Below are 24,250 nucleotides of genomic sequence, written 5' to 3'. Positions count from 1 at the left end.
ACCATTTGCACTCAAATATTACAAAGTCTCTGTTCTTCCTGACAAATATCCCCAAAAGCTTTTTCAAGAGCATCAATTATGCTGGTAGCCAAGCAACTCCACTCTGGGCTTCACTGGGTCCAGGTGGTTACAAGGGCTTGCTCTCACGCTCCTCCTCTCAAACAACGAGGTGGTCCTCAGGGTGGCTATTCCCTGGTCAGGAAAAACTACAAAAGCCTTTAGTATGGGAATATTCTTCTTCAAAAAGGCAAGAACAAAATCCCAATGACTTTTTGTTGCCGAGAGAAAGGGTGAAGATTTCACCCTACACATGCTCCAGCCCTGATAAGGTGAAAACTGACAGGACTTGGCTGGCTATATTAACTGTGACTTTCCACTTTCCAACTATGACTTTGTAAGTGGGCTTGTAAGAAAGTTTTCATGCAAGGATTTAAACTGGTTAAGATTTAAATTAAGTTGCCTCTTCAGTTTCTTGAAACGTAACACAATGTGTTCTCTTGATAAGAAATGTTTTCCCACTGGCTGAAGGGCGTGTGTCTCCCTTTGGGACGTCAAGTATTCAATTATTTGAGGGGAATTATTTTACTATTTCCAACAGACGTTGAATGTTTTGTTCTGAAAAGGACAAAAATATGCAAAGTTGAACAAGACTTGTAACTGTCAGATTTTTGACCCAGCCCTTCCCTAGCAACAGGCAAAACTGCGTGCTTGCAGCCTTTGTGAAAGATATTTTATTTAGCTTTATTCCACAAGAATTATTTAGACAAATATTTAGAAAAAATGCTATGCAAACAAAGAGACAGAGAATTTGTAGCCTTTGATATACTGCTATAGTTAAATGAACACGGTTTCACAAGGGATTCAGTAGCCACCATTTTCAGATAGCACATTTTTTCTTTTAATTTGAAAATGTCTCAGGGAGGAAGAAGGGAACTTATTTCCCATACGGTCAGAAGCATTACCTGGCCACCAGCTGCATTGCTTGCTTGGATTTCTTGCAGATGCCTTAAAAATGCATATCGAACCTTTTTCATCCATGCGATACTGCCTGTCCTACTTAGTGCTAAAGCATATTTCTACAGCCTTGTTATCATTTGGTGTATTTAGTTTTCACACTACCATCACCATCATTTATTTTCACACTTTGAAGCACACTCACATTACAAAGGGAAACTTGCAAAGAAGCGAAGCGCATCTGTCTAGCCGTTCTCTCTGAAGTGGGCACATCCCTCCCTCCTGTGTCTCCTACAATGCTGAAAATCAAGGGACTGTAATAATGGGCCACTCTGTTAACCTTGCTAATTTATGCATGTTGCTCATTAGTGCTCTGCCAAGTGCAGTTTTCAAGTCCCAAAGGTAGGTCAACAGATCTGAGCATCTAGAAGAGAGTGTTCTGAATTTCAAGCATCTCAAACTTGTGGTCAGGAGCACTGGTCTGGGATCCAGTGGTCTCTTGCTTTGTCACAGGTTTCCTATACATCAATCTATACCCAAAACCAGTTGTGCTGAGCCCAGATGCAGTTCACTTGTCTCTGGAATTTTTGTCACTTCCCTGAAAGCACCAATCTCCTAAATCTTCACCAACAGGATGTTTGGTTTTATAGCTTCAATCCTTTATCAATAACCAGCATTTTTTGCCCCCATATAAGACACAGCTATGAAAGTTTCCACTGGAAAACATGCCAACAAAACACAGTAAAATGAATGACTGCAGACCTTCTCCCAGGAATTATTACAGAGAATTCTTCTCTGCAGAGGAAACAGTGAGTGCCTCAACAGAATTAACATTTTTCTTAAAGCTTTTAAAATAACATCATCATTTCTTTAATAGTACTTTAAAATTTTTCTCCTTTTTTTAAATAAATAAATAAATAAATAAAAATCCCCAACATCTACTTCTGGTATTTTTTCTCTCTAATCTATTACAATCTCCACTTGTTTACTATCTAAGATGTTACAAACAGTATCAGACACCAAATAAACCACCAACTAGTACTGCCAATATAGTAATTAAGAACAACCAGTGTGCATACACTCAAGCTTTTACTGGAGAAATCGGAGTCTGTTAAAATCTAGCAAAACTCAACCCTGAACATATGTTGTTTTGTTTTGTTTTGTTAAATGGGATGGAACATACCAGAACTTTAAAGATCAAAAAACCCCATAATTTCCTAAAACATTTGGAGCCTTAGCTTGCAGTAAAAATGGATAATTATCAAAGCATTTTGCTGTCACAATTGTACACTTGGAAGAGGCACAAAAAAAAAAAAGGAAGAAAAAAGAAGGAAAAAAAACCAACCCTCCCAGTAAGACAGAATGATATTGCTGTAACTACAGTAAGAAAGACAAAGTGTTAGGCAGGTGGAGAAATCAGACAGGTATTCAGCTATTCAAGTTTAAGGTCAGACGAGACAATCGCGGTCATCATGAGCGATGTCCAGTATGAGACAAGCTGCACATTTCACTCTGCAGCCTGGAAATGGGGCACCTGCCTACACCGTCTGGAAGCTCCTGAGGTTTGGGATGGTGCTCAAGGCACCTCGCAACTCACAACACCCACACAGTGGGGAAAAAACACATTTTGGGGGTCAAGAGAGAGGCAGGCTCTTCCTTCCCACTGCAGTTTTTATTTCTTCATCCCATGTGGGATGGGTAGAGGGAGGAAGACTGTCATCGCTGATACCCCAGACTGAACTGGGGGTCAAAAGGGATGAGCTGCTCACAGGCAGCTTGACGAGACATGAATGCTCTCAATGGGAAAATTCCTGACCAGGCTGAGATGAGATCATAGATCAGAATTACAGAATAGTTTGGCTTTGAAAGAACTTAACTGGTTCACCCAGTTGAATCCCCCTGCCATGGACCGGGACACCTTCCTTTAGGTCAGGTTACTCAAAGCCCCATCTAACACAACTTTGAATATTTACAATGATGGGGGCTTTTCTGGGTGACCTGATCCAGCGTCTAACCATCATAAGCTGGACACAAAACCAGTCTGATGCATCCATATCCATTTCTCCCCCCCCCCCCCCCCCCCCCCCGCAGAAATACTGCTGAAGGAAAGCTGTTAACTTCAATTTAATCCTCTTGGGACATACCCATTTCCAAGCCCATCTCTTCCCTCTTTGGATAAACAGACATCCATTCAGAAGTCTGTATTAGCCACATCAGCCACAAAATCTATTCTTCATTGAAGTCTCGTATTTTGCTACTCAAATATAACCCAGCTTGTTACACAAACGGAGGGAATACTGACATTGTGGATTTTTTAAAAGTAAAAATTTTAATTAAATGTGATATAGAAGCATCCTGTGGCATGAGGAAAGCCCTCTCCTGCCATACAGAAGGTACAATGAAGTGTACGGACAGGAATATAGAGCAGAATAAAGCTGCAGAGCATCTGCCAACGTGTTGATCAGAGTTACAAGGCTGCTTTCAATGGCCAGCTATTTCTTGCTCTTGTTATGGTCTCTCCTACAAAAACAAGATGTCAGAATTTCAACGTTTTTCATGTTCAGTAAATTATAGTCATTTTCAGAACATCTTTAACCTTTTCAGCAGCATGTGGCCTGGCTGGCAGACCACTCGTGGCTCTTCACACCAGAAGTCTGACAAACCTCTTCCAGAAGAGGCAAGGCAGGCAGGGAACTGGTATGTAAAATTATAGAATATCAGCCAAACCAGTACCGCATACTGCACTACCGTGTATTTAACACTGGGATGTTAAATTCTGCTATCTCATTTCTGTGACAAAAAATTGAGCAACAGCAACAAATGGCCCAGTATTAATCTATTTTTGTGACAGGCTGTTTTTATTTCTGTTGCTGGAGTTCAAAGAGGAGAGATGTGGTTTAAATACACTTGCCACGGGCGAGGACTCTTTCTCAAGTGCTGGAGCCTAACTCTACCCGTTGAAAAGCACTGGATTTAAGAGCCATTTTGAAGCACAACACTATTACGAAGTCTCACATTATTTCAGCGCCCATATTACTCAACCATACCATTTGAAAATGCACCTGAATTAAACGCACAACTTCTCATTAAAGCAATGTGTTACATTCAGATAGCAAAGACGATCAGGAAAGAAAGACAACATGGGGCTCCAGAGTGCTGTAGTGGATCTCCTGGATAACCTCAGTGCTGTCCCTTATTCTTTGCGTGTTCCTGCTTTTTAAAGTATGAGGATACTACTTCTTCCTCCTTCTCTCTTCCGCCTCCCACCATCTTAGGCTTATCGTCACTTTGCTAGTTGCTGAATCTAATCATATGCTTGTACAAGCACAGCAGTAAGGGGGCTGCAACCTCACCCATGATTTTCAGGCAGAACAGTAAATACTAGTACTAAATACAACTATTAAAATATGAAAATATGGAGTATAAAAAATTCAAAACAATTTCATCTTATTTCTGAGCCTGCTGGCAGTTGGTGAATGCTACTGTTTGCAATGATGTTTAGAGAGTGTCTCGTCTTTAGTCTGTCTAGATGCGTATTTTAGGTGAACCTGGTTAAGAAGAAATCCTTATTAATGCTGTATCATGGTCAGCCCTACAGTCTTGCTGCACGCTTTCATATTACACACACATTGCTAGACAAAGCCAAGTGGGAAGCCAAGTGGTAGGTGACTTATAGAAGATCTCTTAGAAAACGTTAGATTTTCTTTTCCTAATGCAATGATTAAAAAATCCTTGAGTAAAGCAGGTTTGTGATCAGACCATTTCTGCTCTGCTGACAAACCTGCCCGAAACTGCAAGCTCCCAGACCTGGAACTAGAGAACCATTATTGGCCAAACACTAACAGGAGTGCAAAGCCTCTACTTCATATTCTGGCAAATGTCCCCGCAAAAGGTGGTGCTGTGATTTATGTGCCATTCAATGTTGTTTTCAAGACATTCATTGAACTGAAGAAGCACCATTATAATATGTCAAGCACACGTCAAAACCCATCTAAATCAACAGGGGCTGAAAATACATCATGTGCCTGACATACAACAATTGACATGTCATATTATATTTGACATTTCAAGGACAATAGTGCCTATTTAAATGGAGACATGGTAATATAAATATTTTTTAACTCAAGTTAACAGGGCATCTAACAGGACATCTTGGTGAAGAGCTCTTTGTAAATATCTGAAAAAAAGAAAACTTTTTAAAAGAGCAAAATCTTGAATGGCTCAAATTATGAAATGTAGAAGAGCCAACTTAAAAGAAGATAGCTCTAATAACAGATCACTACCTCAGGGGGTAATTCTGGTCACAACAGCTAGAAACCTGCTACCGATTCGCATGGAGACATAATTTTACCCCTTTTACCTGTCCCTCCCTACTCCCTTTGCAGTTCTGAATGGGTTTAGGCCTCCAAATAACACTATGTAGATTATCAGCATTGCAACTGATATAGAAATATGGATTAAGAGGACAGGCGTACAAGGAGGCATGAGCACAGCATGGGTCATACTCTTTTTGCCTGCACAGACAAGACAAATTGCAATGTAGCAGAATTTTGAATTACATATGCTCCACCTTACACCTCATCTCCTCTTCTGGAGGCAGCTGTATGGGGACAGTAGCAACAAAGGTTCTATAGGATGTGTTGACAAGGAAAAGGAGGAGGTAATACAATACATCTAAAAAAGGAGCAGCCAACTCATTACTGTTGGATTGGGAGATCCCCCAAATTGGGGGAATCCAACAAAATGAGATTACAGAGCCCACTGTCACACTTTCATCTAGTTTCCACCCATAAGGGATGGTTTTCTTTTTTTTTCTCTTTTCTTGGTTTAGATATTCAAAGATATTTTTTTTCCTCCACCACATGTTGTGATGCAAAGAAAAGGTGCTGGCAGAAAGTTTTTAAACTGAGGTTTAAGTAGATGAAATTAATCAACTGCTGCTTTTACCTAATACTTTCATCTACAGCCTTAATTGATTCTTTCTTGTTCTATCTTCTCTCCTTTACATTTCTAAGACATGATGCTACACTCCCCAGAACTGCTGTTTAGCCAAGCAATACGTATTTAACTCTTTTACTCTGACTCTTAGTTATCCCCTCCAGCAATCGAAGCAGTTTGCTGCTCTTCTCAGGTCTTGTTCAGATTTGTAAATGTACTGAATGCAGCACAGTTCCCTGAAATAATATTAAGTTCTCAGCCAAGAAGCATGGCAATAGCATTTGCAGGATTAGATACATATGTTGTATGCATAATCTAATGACGTTACGCTGTGTGGATGCCATTGTAAATGAGGGAGGGTGAGCAGAACTACCATAATGAAGAATGAAGAAAGCATCCAGAAATCTAAAAACATGGAAAACATCTCCTCTGCAGAATATTCTTCCCCTCTGTATTTTCTTCCATTTAAAACTCTACTTTGAAGAATGCAATGAATTTATTAATGACAAAATGCCAAATCCTACAAACCTGTCAGAGAATATAAGCAAACTAATCTACTTTTTTCTTTCTTTTTTTTTTAACCCAGATCCTGCTCATAAATTCTGAGATGCTTATGCCCCAAAGAAGAAAGTAAACAGAAATACTGTGTTAGTTTAAAATTCTGTTAAAACAGAAGAGGTAAAAAGAGATTGGAGGAGGTAATCATGTTAGACTAGCAAGCAGAGAATTTTAATCCAAAAAAAACCCCAAGCCCAAAAGCCTCAAAAAGTTTTGAGTGAATCTTCTTAATTGCAGCAACTACAAAGAAAAATAGTATGAGTAATCTGTCATAATTCTCATTCTCCTTTCAGAACTGTGGAAAATTGAGCAAGGTAGAAAGAAAGGTACGGTGCCAGCGTTTCATTTTAGACCTCAGAATTAAATACAGAGATCAAGTAGTTCAAAGGAGATGAACAGAAAAAGCATTCAGGTACTTTGTGAATTTAAGTTCTTCTTAATATTTCTGTCTAGGCTGCAATAACAAGACAAGAGCATACTGGGGAAAACCAGAAAAAGACAAAACTACTAACGAGTGTGAAGTTATTTTCAAGACTCAGAATAGGATAATTCAAAGAACTGAGAATGAGAAAGAAGAGTAAAACTATAAAGTGCTTTTTGACAGCCTTCTTTTTAAAAAGTGGCTGAGCAGATTTATCAAAGTGTGTGAAATGTTTGATCCTTAGCTGAACTTACATGAAAACAGAACCATATTCCTTTCTGTTCTGAGGTCAGAGAAACGCAGCCAGAGCCAAAGGACAAAGAGCACTTTTTGATTTTAAATTAGGTAATGCTGCATGTGTAGACACAAATGTCAATATATAGGTAGCTAAAAGGCAGTTCTCAAACACAAAGTGTTTTGGCACATTTAATTCACTAAAAGATAAAAATCTGAATAGCTGAAAATTAAGAGTATCAAATGACACATGTGAAAGGGAGGCTAATTGAAACACAGTATTTTATATAGAGAATGGAATTATGTAAACTAATTCAAAACGTTATTATTAATTAATAAGCAGGCATATCAAGGCTCTGGAGGTAGAGTGTACCAGTGATGAAAAGACATAAGGATGCTGCAATGGCAGTACGTACCTATTCTGAAAGTATGTAGCATCAAATAATGTAGCAGAGTGTGAGCTGCAGCCCCATGCCCTTGTGTGTACTACACAGGGTAGCTGAACCCAGCCCTGCTCTGCTCTACCAGATGGTTGTCCTCTTTCCCCTAGCAGGGAGATAGTGTGATCCGCCAAGGGGAATGAGGCTGTTCCATCACCCTGCAAGCCATATATTAGGAAAGGGACATTTGCAGATATTCACGTTGGGGGTCTGTTACCCATTAGGCATCACATGCCACACCTCACCTCGAGTCTTTCAAGCACATAACAGTATTTATAATGCCTTTAGAAACTGGACAGGACGTGCTGCTCTTCACAGAAGCCGTACTGAGAGGCAACCTGCTTTGCAGTCCTAAAGAAAATGCAAGAGCAGGAGCTTCTGCTAGCCCCAGAACAGGTGGTGTCATCAACAGTGTTTGCTTCTTCCTGCTAACTTAAGCTTAGACTTGAGTGGAATGCTGCCTTGCTGGGACAGAGGAGATGGGCTTTGTGCTAGAGAGGATCGATCTCCTCCCAGGAGGATGCATTGCTAGCTCTTCCCTTGGGACCACGAAACTGGGCAGCCAGGAGCAGAGAGAGTTGCAATGGAGGACCATACAAGTGAGGGCACCAGATGTGTGTGACACAGGACAAAAAGCGTCTGCTGCTGTCCTACTTCAAGGTGGTACAAACCTTCAAGGTGCTATAAACCTCCAAGTACTCCAGATAAAGGTCACTAACTTTGATTTCTAATTGTAATTAGAAAGGGGAAAAACTGAAAAAAACAAACAAAAAACAACAGTTCTTACTTGTGATTTATAAGCCTTAATCCAAACAACTCTGCAATGGCTCTTCTTCACCTGCCTGCCCTGTTCCCAGTCCTTCCCAGCATGCTATCACCAGGTCTGCATGCTAACTACTGTGTTACACAAGGGACTGAGAGGCTGGAGCTGCAGGGACATCTGAGGAAGGAGACAAATGAGAAAAGTCCTACAACATTGCAGTGGAAATAGCCTCTCTGTATGTGCTCTTCTACTCTAGGTTGCATTTCTCCTTGTACTCCCAGGACACTTTGTAAACCCTTGCAAAGGAGAACACTTGGAAAATACCAGACAGACTTGTTAATTCAAGACAAAACACTGTATTTGGCTTATGTGGCAAGGATTTGGTAGCAGGGAGGCTGCAGGGGTGGCCTCTGTGAGCAGAGCCCAGCAGCTGCCCCATGTCAGATCAGAGCCAGCTCCGGCCGGCTCCAGAAGGGACCCGCTGCTGGCCAGAGCTGAGCCAGTGAGTGACACTGGTTGGGCCTCTGGGAAAGCAGATTTAAGAAAGAGGAAATAAAAACCTTTTGTGCAACAGCAGCTGGGAGAGAGGAGCGAGAACCAGCCCTGCAGCCCCCAAGGTCAGTGCAGCAGGAGGGCAGGAGGTGCTCCAGGCAGGCAGCAGCAGTTCCCCTGCGGCCTGTGGAGAGGCCCCTGGTGGAGCAGGCTGTCCCCCTGCAGCCCACGGGTCCCACACGGAGCAGATCTCCACGCTGCAGCCCGTGGAGGAGCCCCCGGTGGAGCAGGTGGAGGTGGCCTGGAGGAGGCTGCGGCCCATGGAGAGCCCCCGCAGGAGCAGGCCCCGGGCCGGAGCTGCAGCCCGTGGAGAGGAGCCCACGCAGGAGCAGGGGTCTGGGGGGAGCTGCCGCCCGTGGGGGACCCGTGCTGGAGCAGTTTGCTCCTGGGGGATGGACTCCGTGGTACGGAGCCGTGTGGGAGCAGTTCTTGAAGAGCTGCTGCCTGTGGGCAGCCCCCGCAGGCTCAGTTCGGGCAGGACGGCATCCCGTGGGAGGGACCCCACGGGGAGCAGGGGCAGAGAGGGACCGTGAAGGAGCGTCGGAGACAAAGCGTTAGGGACTGACCGCAGCCCCCATTCCCTGTTCCCCTGTGCCCCTTGTTGGGGGAGGAGGTGGAACTGGGTGGATGGCAGAATGTGTTTAGTTTGCTTTTAGTTTCTCACTGTTCTGTTCCACTAGTGACGCGCAATAAATCTCATTAATCTCCCTATGCTGAGTCTGTTTTGCCTGTGATGATAATTGTTGAGTGATCTCCCTGGCCTTATCTCAACCCTTGAGCCCTTTCCATCATATTTTCTCCCCTATTTTCTTTGAGGATGGGGAATGAGACAGCAGTTGTGGTGTTCAGCTGCCCAGCTGGGTAAAACCACCACAAAGGGTTTAAAATTCAGGTCAAATTTTAAGTTGGTCAGAATCTTAAGAAGAGGGCATGACATATTATTCAATTAGCTGTTCTTTTATATTTCTCCAAGGTCTGAACTCATGAAAACTGAGTAACCTGTTTTCTCTCTTTCCCTCTGGAGAGAAGGCCTAGCTTCTAACCAGCCTGGTTAGCTTCTAAACACACACACAGTTTGCACTCCAAATTATTATATTTTGAAAAGCTCCAAACCCCTCTGCAATGTGACCATCAAGTGAAATTTGGGATTTAACAACATTATGTTAAAATTTAAGAATTATAAAGATGAAGGAAGTAAACCCTACATATTTAGTAATACAGCAAACCCTAGAGATACAAATATGAATGGAAATTGCATTATATTGACTAAAGTGTTGAAGGGAGTGTTTTCAGTTTCAGTTGTCACTATCCAGCTTGATTGCAATTTTTTGTTGTTGCAACTCCTGTAGATGTGTACTTATTTGTAAATCATTGTCCACCTTTTAGCCCCATCTATGCCATTTCTAAATTTCTACATGCGATTAGAAAATCTGAATCAGAGTTAATGCACCTAGACTATCTGCACTAAAAAGCACTTAATAAAAATCCAAAACATGTTTATAAGTTCCAACTATTCCCACTGAAATTAAAAGCAAGGAAAGTAATTATGTTACTCTGGGGGGTTTTCCTCTACTGTTGTTTTCACAAAAGCATTAATTGAATGCCGGTCTTGAAAACATAACCAGCATTAAGTCTCGACTCTAGATGGCAGCAGCCTCCTTTAGTTCTTAAGTTTTCTCCTTCCTTAGTCTACTGGTCTTTGTTCCTTAACCCTCCAAATAATTCTATACTTCCTTCTCTTCCCCAAAAATAAAGACTTCAGTGCTCCAAGCAGTTTGGGGAAGATCACTGCGAGGCATTTTCACTAAAGAAATCAGGCCATGCCTGCAGTTAAGCTACATGGTTCTTCAAAGCATACAGAATAATTGAGGCCTGAAGTGGGGAAAAAAAAAAAAAGAAAGGAAGATTTTCCACCTCCTCCTTCCCGTATCAGGCACCTGGAGAAGTGTTAGAAAAAAAGTGCTTCTTTTCGTCTAATGACAGCCCCTCAAATAGAAAGGGAGGGGGCAAAGGACAGAGAAAAGAAAGAGACATAGAAGAAACAGAACAAAAAGGTGCCAATTCATAATGACTTTGAACCAGGAAAAAAGTCTGCCTAAAGAATATGTCTTTAAAGCACCGAACAATTTAACAAATCTCTCTCTTCGGGTGCAGTATACTGACACTATGCTGGTAGAGTTTATCAGATGAGCCAACGCCACGTTACATGTTGCAAAAACTAACACATAAGGAAAGCTATCACTCAAACTAAAACCCTTCATCTGATCTCCTATCCCTTTTCCTTTCCCCTAATATTTGCTTTTAATTTTGCCACTCAGACACCATTCTTAGTAAGTCTATTTTTTCTATGCTATATGTCTTCCCCTGTAATGGGTATTTGGTAGGGTTTTACCTCGTCCAACCTTAGCGTTTCTTGCGTGCTCTTAGACATGATCACATCTCTGGCATTCAAGTAAATCAAATGGAAATATGAAAATATCTTAAACAGAGATTTCTAAAAGTCCATGCTTGTGTAATTCCTTAACATCTATAATCTGTCACAATTAGAGCCTGATCCTGTGAACCCTCAAGCACCCAAGCGATTTCATTAGGGCAAACAATTCCAGTTCAGCTGGATCAGTCCTCTCTGTGCAGTTTCCCACAAACGTGCTTTCAAAAACAAGCTATTGCACTTAAAATTTACAGTTAATGTTAGCATTTTGAGGATTTCCACATATTGTCATGATCTTTTTTTCTATTGCTAAGGACATGTAGGGACATCAGAGCCCACTCAAGAAATTGACTTTCATAGTAGATCCTGCTGAGCACTACTTCATGTGGCGGTCTTAAAAAAAAAAAAAGAAAAAGAAAAAGAAAAAAAGGAGGGGAAGAATGCACAAATGCACACGGTTCAGTCCCCTGCATGCCTTTTGAGGCCCCAAATATTCTAAGGCTGGTGAAGCTGAAGTTAAGAAGCTTGGACCTTGCTGTGAGGCATACACATGGTCTTCTGGAGTCATGAAGGCTATAAAAATACAGCAAACGAGTATCTTCATCTTCCTCTGATTGCAGTCAGCAAATATGTTTTTCTATAAGAAGCAGTATTTTCTTAAACAAGAATTTAACAGATTGACACAGAGAATGTCTGAGACATATAAACACCTAAGACAATAAATATCAAGTTTAACTTATGAATTCATCTCTGACTTGCTTTACAGCAAGATCAGATAATATTAAGACATCTGAATAAAGAGAAGGGCTCTTCCTAAACTCTGTTTGACCAGCATTACAAACTGCATGGTCATTACATGACATTTTTCACAGTGTGGTTTTATGATACAGCTGAAGTGAGCTAATATTCTAATAAAGGCAGCAGTTTTGCTTCTTCTCCCTCCATGCGAAGCCATACATGCCTGATCCACCAGCACTCCTCTAGCTGTATGGAGCAGCAGGTTTGGGAGCTAGCGTGTGCCACTGCCATTCCTCCGGTGTGTTCCACCAACAGCCTGTTGAACACCAGTGCCCACACGGAAGAAGTGACCAAAACCCACAACTAGTAATGGGGACCAGACCCCGTCCATTAATTTGCCCACTCGCCTATGTAATTAAGTTACACCTGCTAGTTTTGTAAAAGTAACTAATATCACCCTGTTGTGTCATGGCTAAAGGACTCAAGCATGAAAACCAGAAATGAAATTTCAGAGCTCATGTGGGTAGGAGTCTTACCTTCATTTTAAACCACAACTGAAGCATCCCAGATGTAGCACAACACTAACATTACCCCAATGCTTTTTAAAGAGGAAGCCTTGACCACCCAATACTGACATACGTAGCTGTGTATTTTCTGGTGTGCTTTAGGATAAAGAACAGCAATCAGTGGATCTGAGAGTCAAACCCCACAATTGTATCCAGGGGGCTGAAACTATATTCACATGGGACCCCACAGAAGTCAAAGACAATCCCTGAAGGCACAAAGGGTAGCTCACGAGTGCCCTTGCACCACTGGGATCAAAATCTTTACTTTTGGGTCTAACACAATTACAAGTCAGAAATGACACATGACGCATGGCCACTTTAAAAACTATTTCAAGGACCCAACACAATTTATTACAACATCACAAGTCACCAGTGGTCTCACCCTTAGGACTAGAGTAATGAACAATTCATTTTTGTGCTACCAGAGGGAGCAAAAAGAGCAAACGAAGCAGTAAACCTTCCTCCTCTCATTCTTCTCAATTATTATCAGGTTTATCTATAATTCATAGGTTTTACTATGAGAATCAACAAAATATCTGAACTGATTTCAGATTTATGAATTTATTCTCTCAATACCCAGGTGAGGCTGATGGACAATGTTATTACCATTTTTCAGACAAAGGATTGACACACAAAGTAATTACCTGCACAATTTTTTTTTAATTGTTATTTTTTACATGAGGTATGATCTACAGTGGAAAATAAGGGTGACTGAGCTATCCTTAAACATCATTACGTAAGAAATCTAGGATAACAGGGATATGACATATGGCAGATAAGGAATCTCGAGCCATGGTCCCATATCCCTACCTAATGTAAAGGTGTATTTGATTTCAGATAACTCATCCTTCAAACTCCACTTTCCTGGCTTCCTCTTGGTGCTTGTTTTATGGCATTTAGAATTAGAACTCACATACTAATTTTCAGGGAAGGAAGATTTTTTTCCCCAGGATGGTAATTTTTACCTTACATTTCCTCTACATTTGTTATATCTTCTTTAAGACTCATTCTCTTTCACTCTGTTCTAACCTACTTAAGTGGTTTGCTTAGTCTCCTTTGATGGCCAAGGGACAGAGAGAGAGACACAGGGAGAAACTGGCATTCCTTGGGAAAATTGACCTCATGCATTTCAAACAACCAGTTCTTAAATGGGGATGTCCACCTCATGCCATTAAATGAGGAATGAACTCTACATACCTACTTAACTGGTGAAAGGAGTCACACTGAGAATTTATCCATGGTGACATCTTTAGCTGCTAACACCGAAGGCAAAAGCTGGCACTGAGAAATCAAGGCAACTATTTCCGTGCTGCTGATAAACAAGATAGTGGTTTGGGAAATGCATTTAAGAGAGGAGAAAAAGGAAAGAAAAGACGACTTGTTTGTTTTACAAGTTGTTTGATTGCCCAACAAATCATTTAGTCATTTGTCTACTCGTATTTGCTATACACATATATTTATGAAAATGCAGTCTGAGCGAGGGACCACGGAGGGTGTCTGGAGGCAACACAGGGCACGCTGATACACCCTTGACTTTAATGTATCAGACTTGTAATGAGGGACTAATTTGGTTCTGAGCAGTAGCTTGGCAGAAACAAAATACTTATAGACTATTAATAGAGAAACTTTTCACAGAAGCTGTGACCTTTATGACTTAGCATGGTTTACAGCCCTCCCTCTGTTACAATTAAGCAAATCCGTGCTGCAAAGCAACATGTTAGTGTCTTTTCCTCCCAATTACAAGGGGACAGACTGCTATGCAGAGCAACGCTTTATTACATATACTGATGCAAATCCCTTCTGCAGTACAGAGGTGTATTATTGAAACATGAGAGGGGTTTATACTACACTGAAAAATAATGTCCCCTCATGTCCTACAAAAATCTGTCCTTGGTATCAGCAACCACTCTAGCTGAAGGCCTATGTAGATTTGCAGATAGTGATTTCTCTGCTGTGATAATGAACTAATAAACTAATAGGAGAAAACATTATCAGTAGCAATGTTGTTGTGGAATTTGGGGGAAAAAATGAGTGTACTGAAGAAGTGGCTACTTTTTTCCCTTCAAAATAAGACATATGTAGTAGATTTCTAATTACACTGAGTATAATTAAACATTTAAAAACACTATTGCAAATGCCTGACGGAAAACAATTATGAACCACATCAAAGAAAAAAGTTCATTTACTATGTCAGCCCTTATTTGCCAAGCCATGTGTCAGCAAAAATACTGTCTGTTAAGGTCACTGAGAGTAGAAGAGACAGAGAAGTAACTATGTCAGGATCATTTTTAATGCAAGTGGATAAGGTCTGCAATTCAGGAACTGAAATTAAAACCTGCAAAATATGTATTTGCATCTTTAGACAAAATAAAGCAGCTTTTTTGATTATTAAAAATACTTATTTGTCTGGCTCCATCTGCTCACTGCTGTAACTCACTGCGACACAGAACATGAGCGAAAGAGTACATAGTGTAAAAGCGCAGGTGCATGGGATTAAACAAAAGAAGACATAAAACAATATACAAAGACAACAAATTAGTTCCAGAAATACAGGCTAGAGAGAGAAATTTAGAAATGATTAGAACAATTGGTACAGTGACCCTAGTTCTTCCCGGCACTGCAAAAATGATTCTACAGGGATACACCACTATCTCAAGCATCAGAAGAGCAACATGTTTCATTGTGTCATACTTAAAAAATAGAGGACTGAACAAGCAACGACTCACTAGAAGCAAATGGTGAAAGCAGCTAAACGACTGGCATTGCAGCAGTTTTATGCCTGGCAACTATTTGTGCATGAGAAATGATTTGTAGTGATGCTCTGCACGTGAAGAACAATAGAGTAGTTCGGTACGAGTAGTGGGAAGCATGTTTCTTTAATTTATACTATTTTTAGTAGCAGGTTGAAACGATGTCAGATCTAGGAATAGTTTGGTCTCATGGAGGAGTGCAGAGTGAAAACTCCCCCTGTGAAAATTATTTCAGCCACATCTTTGACAGCTGGCCCACAACTACGTTACCCTGGGAATGCCAAATCTGTGAGATAACTGAGGGGAGATAGCAGAGCTCTGCACAGCCAAGAATGTAATGATAGGAAGTGACTATTCATTATTTTTTCTAAGAACTGAAGGCTTAAACTAAACAGAGAGAATAACTTTTTCCCTCACATAACACATACTTGGAACTCATTGCCACTGCATGCTACAGAGGCCAAAAGAATAAATGGTTTCAAAGGAGGATTAGACAAGTTCATAAAGGGTGGCATCATCTATGCATATTAAACGTTAAGGTCAAGAAACAGCCTCAGAGTCTAAAAGTGCATAAACTACTGATTTTTTTTAAAGCTATAAAGTAGAAGATGTATGGGTGGAGGGGAAATAGGTATTCCAGAGGAAGAATCACTCTATACCAACCTTGTGATACCCTTCCAGTAAAGAATAAACAAGTTACTGGGTCTGCTTGGACTGATTCAGTAGGAAGGATTTTAGACTTCAATCATTTGTTTCTACACACACAGTAGTGAAACATACACTGTTGAAATCAAACGCCAGCTTTAGTGAAGGACCTCCATACCAAAGGAGTAGGTGTGCTGGTTCCTAAAACATCATGAGCAGGATGACCTCCAAATCTCACATTGCTTGTGGTATTTACAAGGATACGGCATGCTCAACAAAGGACAGCTTAAAATATATACATATATATATATATATATATATATATATATATAAATCCAAGGAATCACACTCATCAGGAAGGGAGAAGTTCAGCTTGCAACATACCTTGGCTATCCACCTGTCCAACAACTCTTTGCTGTGCATTGCCCACTCTTTTTTTCGGGCCTAATCCAAACGACAAGCTGAGGAGCACAGTAACATCTCCTACTCAAGAATATTTCATAGTCTCATAAGGACATGCCATCTTTTCAAGTATCATCCAGCCCAGGAGGCAGGTGTATGGAGCATGGAGAACTAGCTAAGGGCATGGAAGAGAGATGTGTGGGCTTCCTGGTTTCAGCATGAGACATTGGAAGAGAGGTGAGGAGCCACTGTCAAGGCTTTAGGCCTGGGGAAGGAACGACAGCCAAAATCAACAGGACGTGCAGGCTGCAAAGGTGACTGAAGCATATTGGAAGCAGCAATGGACAGACTGAAAAGTTGAGAAGTGACAGAAATTTCAACAGCTGGCTCAACCAAGTAAGTCTCCTTGACCTTGGTGTTAAGAGCATTTTCCCTAAAAACATCCCTGCTCAAAGAGAGTAGAGTATCTTAGTAACTTTTGCTCATCAGGTCTGGTGGTACAAGTACCAATACTATGGAAACGACTTTAATTTTCTGCTCTGAAATCACTGTATGGTGTAATGTTTGCACCAAGATTATACACAACAGTATTTAATGATCTCTTACCACGACACAGTGATGGAGAGGGTGGCTGGGAAAGGGGATCCTTAAAAAAAAAGATTAAAAAAAAAAAACACTGACAATAACAAAAAACCTTCTGCAAAATTGCCATACTCGTCATTTTCATGAAATGAAAAGTAATTTACACAGCAGTTTTACAGAAAAAGGAATTATGCAGTTAATTGGCATTGCTGGATAATTACACTGTACATGAGGCCTTGCTTTTAGGAGAAAATACAAGCTAATAAAGAGAGCCAGTTGATCAGTAATGGCAGGGCTTTTGGGAGATACCAGAGACACAAAGCTAAATAATTTAAAGCAAAGGAGTATAATGACTGTGAAACTAAATTATTTTAAGTTTACATTAATTCTCCACCCAATTACATGTCTAATGTTAAATGCAAAAGCTAGAGAATTCCCCTCTGCTGCCTCGTCTGCAAGCACACGCAGCGAAAACAAGGAAGCCAAGGGAATGTGATCTGAACACGACCGGACTCTGAATGCCTGCCTTGAACCGCTGCGTGCATCCTTAATATCCAGAGGTCTGCTGGAGAACTAAGCCAGTTTACACCTCCCTCTGGTTACTTCTGGTTCAAGTAAGGTCTCTGCCCAATACGGCCACTGCAGTCAATCGATTCTCTCTGCAATGCTTTTTGTACCTTTCAAGCACCAGCAGTAGATGGCTCAGCCTGGCTGTCTATTGCCACAGTTACCGGGGAGAAACCAGAGAGAAGTTAAATAACATGGAATTAACAATGAAAACGATGACTGGTGTAATGAGGCTGTTGCGTTACCTTTGCGTTAGAAGCAATTTAGCCCTGATTACTATTGACCTTTGGTGATGCTGCATCCAAGTGAAATGTGCTATCCTAGAAAAGTGCGGGTATACTGGAAGGCAGACTTTTGTTTCTGAGGGTATTCGTAAGTAAACCAAATCACTTCCCTTCCTGCATTAGAGGTTTATCTTACCTCTGAGTTATCAGCATGCAGTAGTCACCCTTGTGTAACAAACAATGCAGAAAAAAAAAAAACAAAAAAACTTGACACAGTACACCTAGCAAATTATTATTATTATTACTTCTATGGCACCCAAAAGAGCACTCAGTACTTCACGAAGTAGTTAAAAAGACAAACTATGTGCCACACGGAGCTAGCGCTCAGTGAAACAGTAGAGCTGCACGGGGTGGAAAAACGGGAGGAGATGGTGTAACAAGAGGAAGTATACAGGTCACAGGAATAACATCAAACAGTTACTGATACGGGGGACGTGAGGTTCAATGCACATTACCAATTCTTATTCCTCATGCTCGGAGAAATCCCTGGGACGGGATGTCTTGTTATCATGCTTTCTCACTCACGTTTTTTTTCCAAAAGCACCGTTTGCTTGCATGGTAATCTGTATCTTATTTTGCTTAGATTTTGAAGCCCGAAAGTAGACGTATTTGAAAATCTTGTAATTTCCAAAATAAACACGACCATTAAGGATCTGCATTTTAGCAAAGAGCAGCCCCAGATTTTGAAGCTTTCACTGATTTCACAGGATGGCATCACAAAGTCTTTGACTTTGGGCCAAGACGCACCACAGCAAACACCCAGAAGCAGCTCATGTCCCTGCACACGATGTAATGCACTGACAAATCACACTGTGGGACTCTGCATGCGCTCAGCCTAAGTTAGAAGAATTGCAACAGATGTGTTTCTCTTACTTGCTCTTCATTTAATTTTTAGGACTCACTGTTTGGGGAACTGGATAGGCCGCTTGGTGTAGGTGATGTATTTCTACTGAAGTGCTATGATGCTATATAAATCCATTGCTCTCACACCTCTGTGTGCTGACAGCACTTCCCTGTCCTCTGCGGGAGGGACTGCAGCATCCTTTGCCTGCTGGCTGCACTGGGGACAGCCCAGGGAGGAGGCAAAACAGAGGAAGGTGCATTAAAGAGAACGACCAGGAAAAACTAGAGTGCTCATTGCCAAATACATCTCCCAGTACAAAAACAATTCCCATACAACCCCCTGCTCTTTGGGCAACTGCATACCGCCCAGAACAAAGCACGCTGCTGGCGCCTCCGGACTATTAATAATAGTAAGGTATGTGCTACAGCAGGAGGGAGGACTGCAAGGGGTGGTGCTCCACGAGGCTGGCATAAGGAATGGATCTGCTCCAGGCTGCCTGCCAAATGCATCGGAAAACTTGACTTTTCCAGGGGCCGCCAAAGGATGCTTTTCTCCAGCCGGCAGTACTCCTGCGAGGACTTCTGCCTGCAGAAGGGAGGTATTTCTGCTTGCTCTCCAGCCTCTCCAACCATTACTGCTGCATCCTGATGAAATGGGGTCACCGGGCTGGTCACCCTGCCTGCCCTCGCTGTAACAGCTTCTGCTTCATGCCCAGGGGCGTACGCAGAGGTCACCAGCCAGGGAGTAAATGCCTGATAAAGAAATTATTCCAACTAGCCCCTTAACTCAAGGGGATGCAAGAGGGATGGCAGAGCCAGCTGCAGGCACTATTCGGGTTTGCCCACAACCCACTGCGAATGCAGAGAATAGGATACCTCACCAGATACAGAGGAAAGAACAGAATAATTGTTTGTTTCGAAGGAAACAGCTCAGTCCCTGCTATTGGTCTCATACTCCAGAGGTTTTGAAAGGCATGAAAGCAGTAAACCAGCACTGAGAAAAGAAGGGGCAAAAAGGGCTAACAAATAATGATAATATCTATCAGTGCACATTTTAGCATAGGGAGACGTGTCCAAGGGAAATAAACTAAATAATCATGAAGAACCTTCTGCAGTTACAGTCTTGAATCACCTTTAGGTTTCCGCACACATAAACTACCTCCGGGATGCCATGTGTCCCTGCTAGGGCTCTTTTCCCACTTCAGATGCCTGACAAACTGCAGAACAACATATCCTCCCAGAGAAACGAAATCCCAGATTCCTGCCTTACTTAAAAGGATTGCAGACGACTAGCTGCTAGAAGCGTTACTAAATATGTTGATGGCTCTTTCCTGAGTTTACTCTCGTTACTGCTTGTGCTTCTGGTTTGTGTACCACAGGAACGGTCAGGCAGGCACTGCACACGCTTGCTGTTGTGCAGATCTGCTGCAACACCTCATTTTCACCGGCAGAGCTGATCGAGGCCTCCCAGTTCATTTCTCCCAGCAGCCGGGCCCTGCTGCTGAGCTGTGCTGTGGTGCACTGGGAGACAGCCCAGCTCCCTGCGAATGTGCCTACAGACCTTGTCTCTGTACAGCCTTCAGCTTTCAAACCACTAACGCAGACTCCACAGGTGGGAAGAGGCAATTTAGCTTCCTTGTGTACGGAGCAGAAAGCATTTGAGATACCATCTATTTTGCAGAGGATTAAGGCTACCAAGCGTCTATCTTAAGACATCAGCCCGCCTCACAAATACAAACAAGCAGTTAGAGTTTCCAGGGACACATTATCTCACGCTATGGGATATGCCAATGGGTTAACCTAAGTCTTGGAGATAGTATTTCGAAACCGGTTTTGTGGAGGCACTATCACCTCCTAGATATAACTTTGTTTTTATTAAATAAAGTAGTAATAAACAAAAGCAACAACATCTTTAGGAGTTTCCTCAAAATAAATGAATAAATAAATAAATAAGGTCTTGAGGATTCCTGGGAGCATTTCTTGTGCACTAAAAATGCCTACTGTGAAGTCATGCTGTCCCAGTGGAGATGCCCAGAGATCGCAGAGCCTGCACTGCCTCTGTGCCGGCCGCCCCCAGCTCTCTGACTGGAGATGTCCCTTCCCTGCCCAAATAAACCCCACGCGACGCCACAAGCTGCTTTTTTTAGAAAAAAGCTTAACTGAATTAGCACCTCACTCCAGCCTGGCTCCTGTACTAATAAGAAAGTCCGTGAGCATTGCCCCGAGGTGTCCCTGCGGGGGGCCAACCACAGCTCCTCTCTTCAGACCAGGCGCACCCCTGCACTTGCACAGCGCTGCTCTCGCAGCACTCTTTATTAACGTCTTTCCCAGGACGGCTGCCACAGCTGAGCCGTTCCGCACAGATTTTCTGCTCGGTATGGGGGGGTGTGAGGGAGGGGGCGTTAATTATACAGCAAGATGGAGCGGGGCCAGGCAGCCCCTCTGGCGAGCGGTCTCCTCCGCGCGCAGCCTCCTTCCTGCTGTGCGGCAGCCACAAGGATCACCTGTTGGTCTTGGCGCCCGCCCAGCCTGGGGCCTAGCGGAAATGACAGAATCAGCGAGAAACGAGAGCCAGCTTGTGTTGCAGCTACCCAAATGAGGGAAATACAAAAACAGATGATGGCAACGTGACCCGGCTGCTGCAGGCAGGAGCCAAGAGGGGGTGGGGTAGAAGGGAACAGAGGAAGAAGGAATATTGGGGGGGGGGGGGGGGGGGGGGACAGAAAAAAAAAAAGCAGACCACTAAAAAAGAAGCTTTTTTTTTTTTTTCTGCTGGGTCTTTCTCCTTTCTCTTTCCACATTCAGCACAGCAAAAACATGAAGAGTTTTTCCTCCCTCCATACGAGCACCTGCCGATGTGAAGAACTACCTTACCTTGCTCCTGCTCCTGCTGGGGAGGTCGCGTCTTTCCATCTCCTAAAGGAGAGATTTCAAAGGGATATTCAGATACAGGCAGCAGAAACAATCTGCCTTTTTCAGACAGGCTCCTCTCTGTCCTGCGACACACAAACGGTTCAAGGATCTCTCACAGGTTTGTGTCCGGAATCCCCTCTGCCTTAAAAACAGCACTCAGCAAAGCCTTGTATTTGGGAGTATTTGGGTGAGCTGCAGCATCATGCAGCGGAAGGATTAAGCAAAACTTGCCTCTTGTATTGTTCTTCTGAACAAAAAATCAGCTAAGAAACCACAGAGAAGCTATTACTAACAACTTCAAGTAGAGGACTGTTGTCCTTTAAATGATAAAAATACGAGCTCTGATTACACATTACATCTCCAGACATAACTAGCTTCATACAAGCTCTTGGAACACTCATTTATGCCAAGCACAAACCATCCTGACATCTGAAATTTCCAGGGTAATTTCTCCAGACCCTTGAGTTCAGACATATTTCAACATAATAAAGGCACACTCCCTTGAAAAGCTTAACAGGCTTTAAATGGGCTTTTGAAAGATTTTTAATTATTATTATTTTTTACACAATAATTCTTAGAAACAGTAACAATAAAAGCAGGAAAAACTTAATTTGTAAAAGGAAGTTTTTCCTCTCCGAGAGCAATAGAATGGATTCCCAGAGCTTGCTGCTTCCAGAGGAAAGCCTTCATAAATAATGAATAATGCACATTGCAATTCCTCCATAATCCTTCAAACACACCCAGCGTCGAGCAGTTTCTGTGGCTTAGGCCCTTAAGCTGCAGCACTTTTTTGCCTTGCCCTCCCCAGTTTCACCAGCTTCCTCTATTTCTCTTCTTTCCAGCAACTAGGTAGGCAAGCAGAAGCAGGATTCGAGTAGTGGGAGCAAGCTGGGGCTAATTTGCACATTATGAATTATTCAGGCGCTCCTGATTCCTGCACCTGCACAGAGGCAGGAAGCTTGCAAGAAGCAGTCATTACTCTTCTCTTGGGTTTGCACAAGCTCAGTTACCGCTCAGACACTTTGTTCTGTAACTAAGGGCTTCAGGTCTTGCATTAAGTAGTGGAAATGGGGAAAAATAAATAAATCTCACGTCGTCAACCCCCCCCCCCCCCTTCCACTGCCCCATACCCAGGATAATTATTCCGTCCCTTCTGAGACAATGGGAGTTTGTATCAGAATGCTGAATTCATCTCACATGTGCTAATCCGGATCAGAGCATCAGCAGAGAAAAACTGTGTGTGCACGAGCTGGTCTTGTCAGATATTTACTCAGCTGTATTAGTCTGTGTGTTTGAACTTTTCCTTAGCTCAGGGCATCAAGTATTTCACGTGCTAACTTGATCATTACGGCATCCTTCTTCACAGATGATACAGCAGAAACACATTTTCTCCTTGGCCTTCTGGCTAACGTCATGGGTACTGACACTTTAATACTATTAGAGGAGTCTATACTGGGCTTTCAACAGGATGGATTTAACAATAGGTCTTTTCCATCTTCATCCACCAGTATCTTGGTAAACAAAACATGACACCTAACAGCAAATCGTGATATGATCCGTGAATTTAAACAGCCATTAAACACATTTGCAGAGGGCAGATACAAACCAATTAGCAGTATAAATATTTCAAGGTAACAATGAGATTTTTTTTCAGTTGATATGCTAAGGCGAAGAGATCTGAAAGTACCATGCAAGTTCAAAGCAGCAAACACCATCCTTATCCTTACTGTATCTCATGCCCATAGTTGCACTGAATATATCTGGGTTTTGTCCTTTATTAAAATGCCATCATCAACAAGTTTTCAAGTTAAAAGATGGTCTCATTAATCACAGGCAGCTAAGCATCATGCTTGGAGTGATTCAGTACGACAGATCTGCAGCAACTGATAACGAAAAATCTTTAATCCCCTGTTCCAAAATAATAAGTCAAACACGAGTGTTAAGCATTCAGAAAGGTACAGTCAATCCTTATCAAATCTTCGCTCTCCTCTCCATGCCTAAGGAAGTTAATTCAGCTTCCTTTTGCTGCAGAATGCATGAATGGCCCTATCTCATTCCTATCCAATAACAGGTTCTCCGGCTCTTTTTAGGGTATTTTAATTGGGCATGTAAACACGTTTTATTCTTTGATGCTCTTTCATTCAGCATCATTAATCCCCAGCATGAAATCAATAGACTTACAACACTTAATCACGTCAAAACGCAACATACAAACCCACAAATGACTTTAGCTCATCACACAGTGAATAGTTTGCAAGTTGGAAACTATGCCTTCTTTTTGCCTTGGGATTCAGCAAACCCTAAGCAGGTCTTTCACAGAAGTAAACAGATTCTCTCTCCAAGTATCTGCCATTAGGCCAAAAAAAAAAAAAAAAGAGTTGTTGATAAACAAAACATGGGATTTTTTTGTTTGCTCTGTCATCTCTCTTCATCCCTTGCAGTCACTTATGAGAATAAGTGCAGGCCTTACAAGAAATTCTTATACTTGTTTTAAAGCAACCTCTTGGCAGCATGCATGTTTAAAAATGTTTTTTAAAGGCTGCACTAGCTGGGCTACAGAATATACTAGAGTTGCAAAGGAAGGGAAAATCATCTTTGCAGGTGTTTATTTTCCCTTTTTTAATGGTTACCACATATTGTTTTTCCACTTGAAAAGAATGTGTAAGGGG

General features: G+C 42.0%; 1 protein-coding gene and 1 long non-coding RNA gene across 19 annotated transcripts in view; one reads left to right on the top strand and one right to left on the bottom strand.

The window, feature by feature from the left end:
• The window catches only part of KLF12 (KLF transcription factor 12), a 247,046-nt gene that overhangs the window by 36,702 nt on the left and 186,094 nt on the right, over positions 1-24,250 (bottom strand). For 16 of the 18 annotated variants that reach the window (XM_083826745.1, XM_083826755.1, XM_083826746.1 and 13 more), the window contains one exon: positions 21,543-21,584. The exons of the other annotated variants lie outside the window; for them this stretch is intronic. In XM_083826745.1, coding sequence (XP_083682871.1) covers positions 21,543-21,584 — 42 coding nt within the window. The remainder of the gene's footprint in view (positions 1-21,542; positions 21,585-24,250) is intronic. 18 annotated transcript variants of the gene reach the window in all.
• Positions 3,483-16,282, top strand: LOC310895466. Its single transcript, XR_014580715.1, has 2 exons — positions 3,483-8,925; positions 9,026-16,282. It is a non-coding gene; the product is annotated as an uncharacterized lncRNA (long non-coding RNA).

The sequence above is a fragment of the Anser anser genome, assembly GCF_964211835.1.
Source record: "Anser anser genome assembly, chromosome: 1".
In the NCBI taxonomy this organism is placed as follows: domain Eukaryota; kingdom Metazoa; phylum Chordata; class Aves; order Anseriformes; family Anatidae; genus Anser; species Anser anser.
Note: the sequence above shows the minus strand (reverse complement) of the source record. Positions and strands in the feature narration are given on the sequence as shown.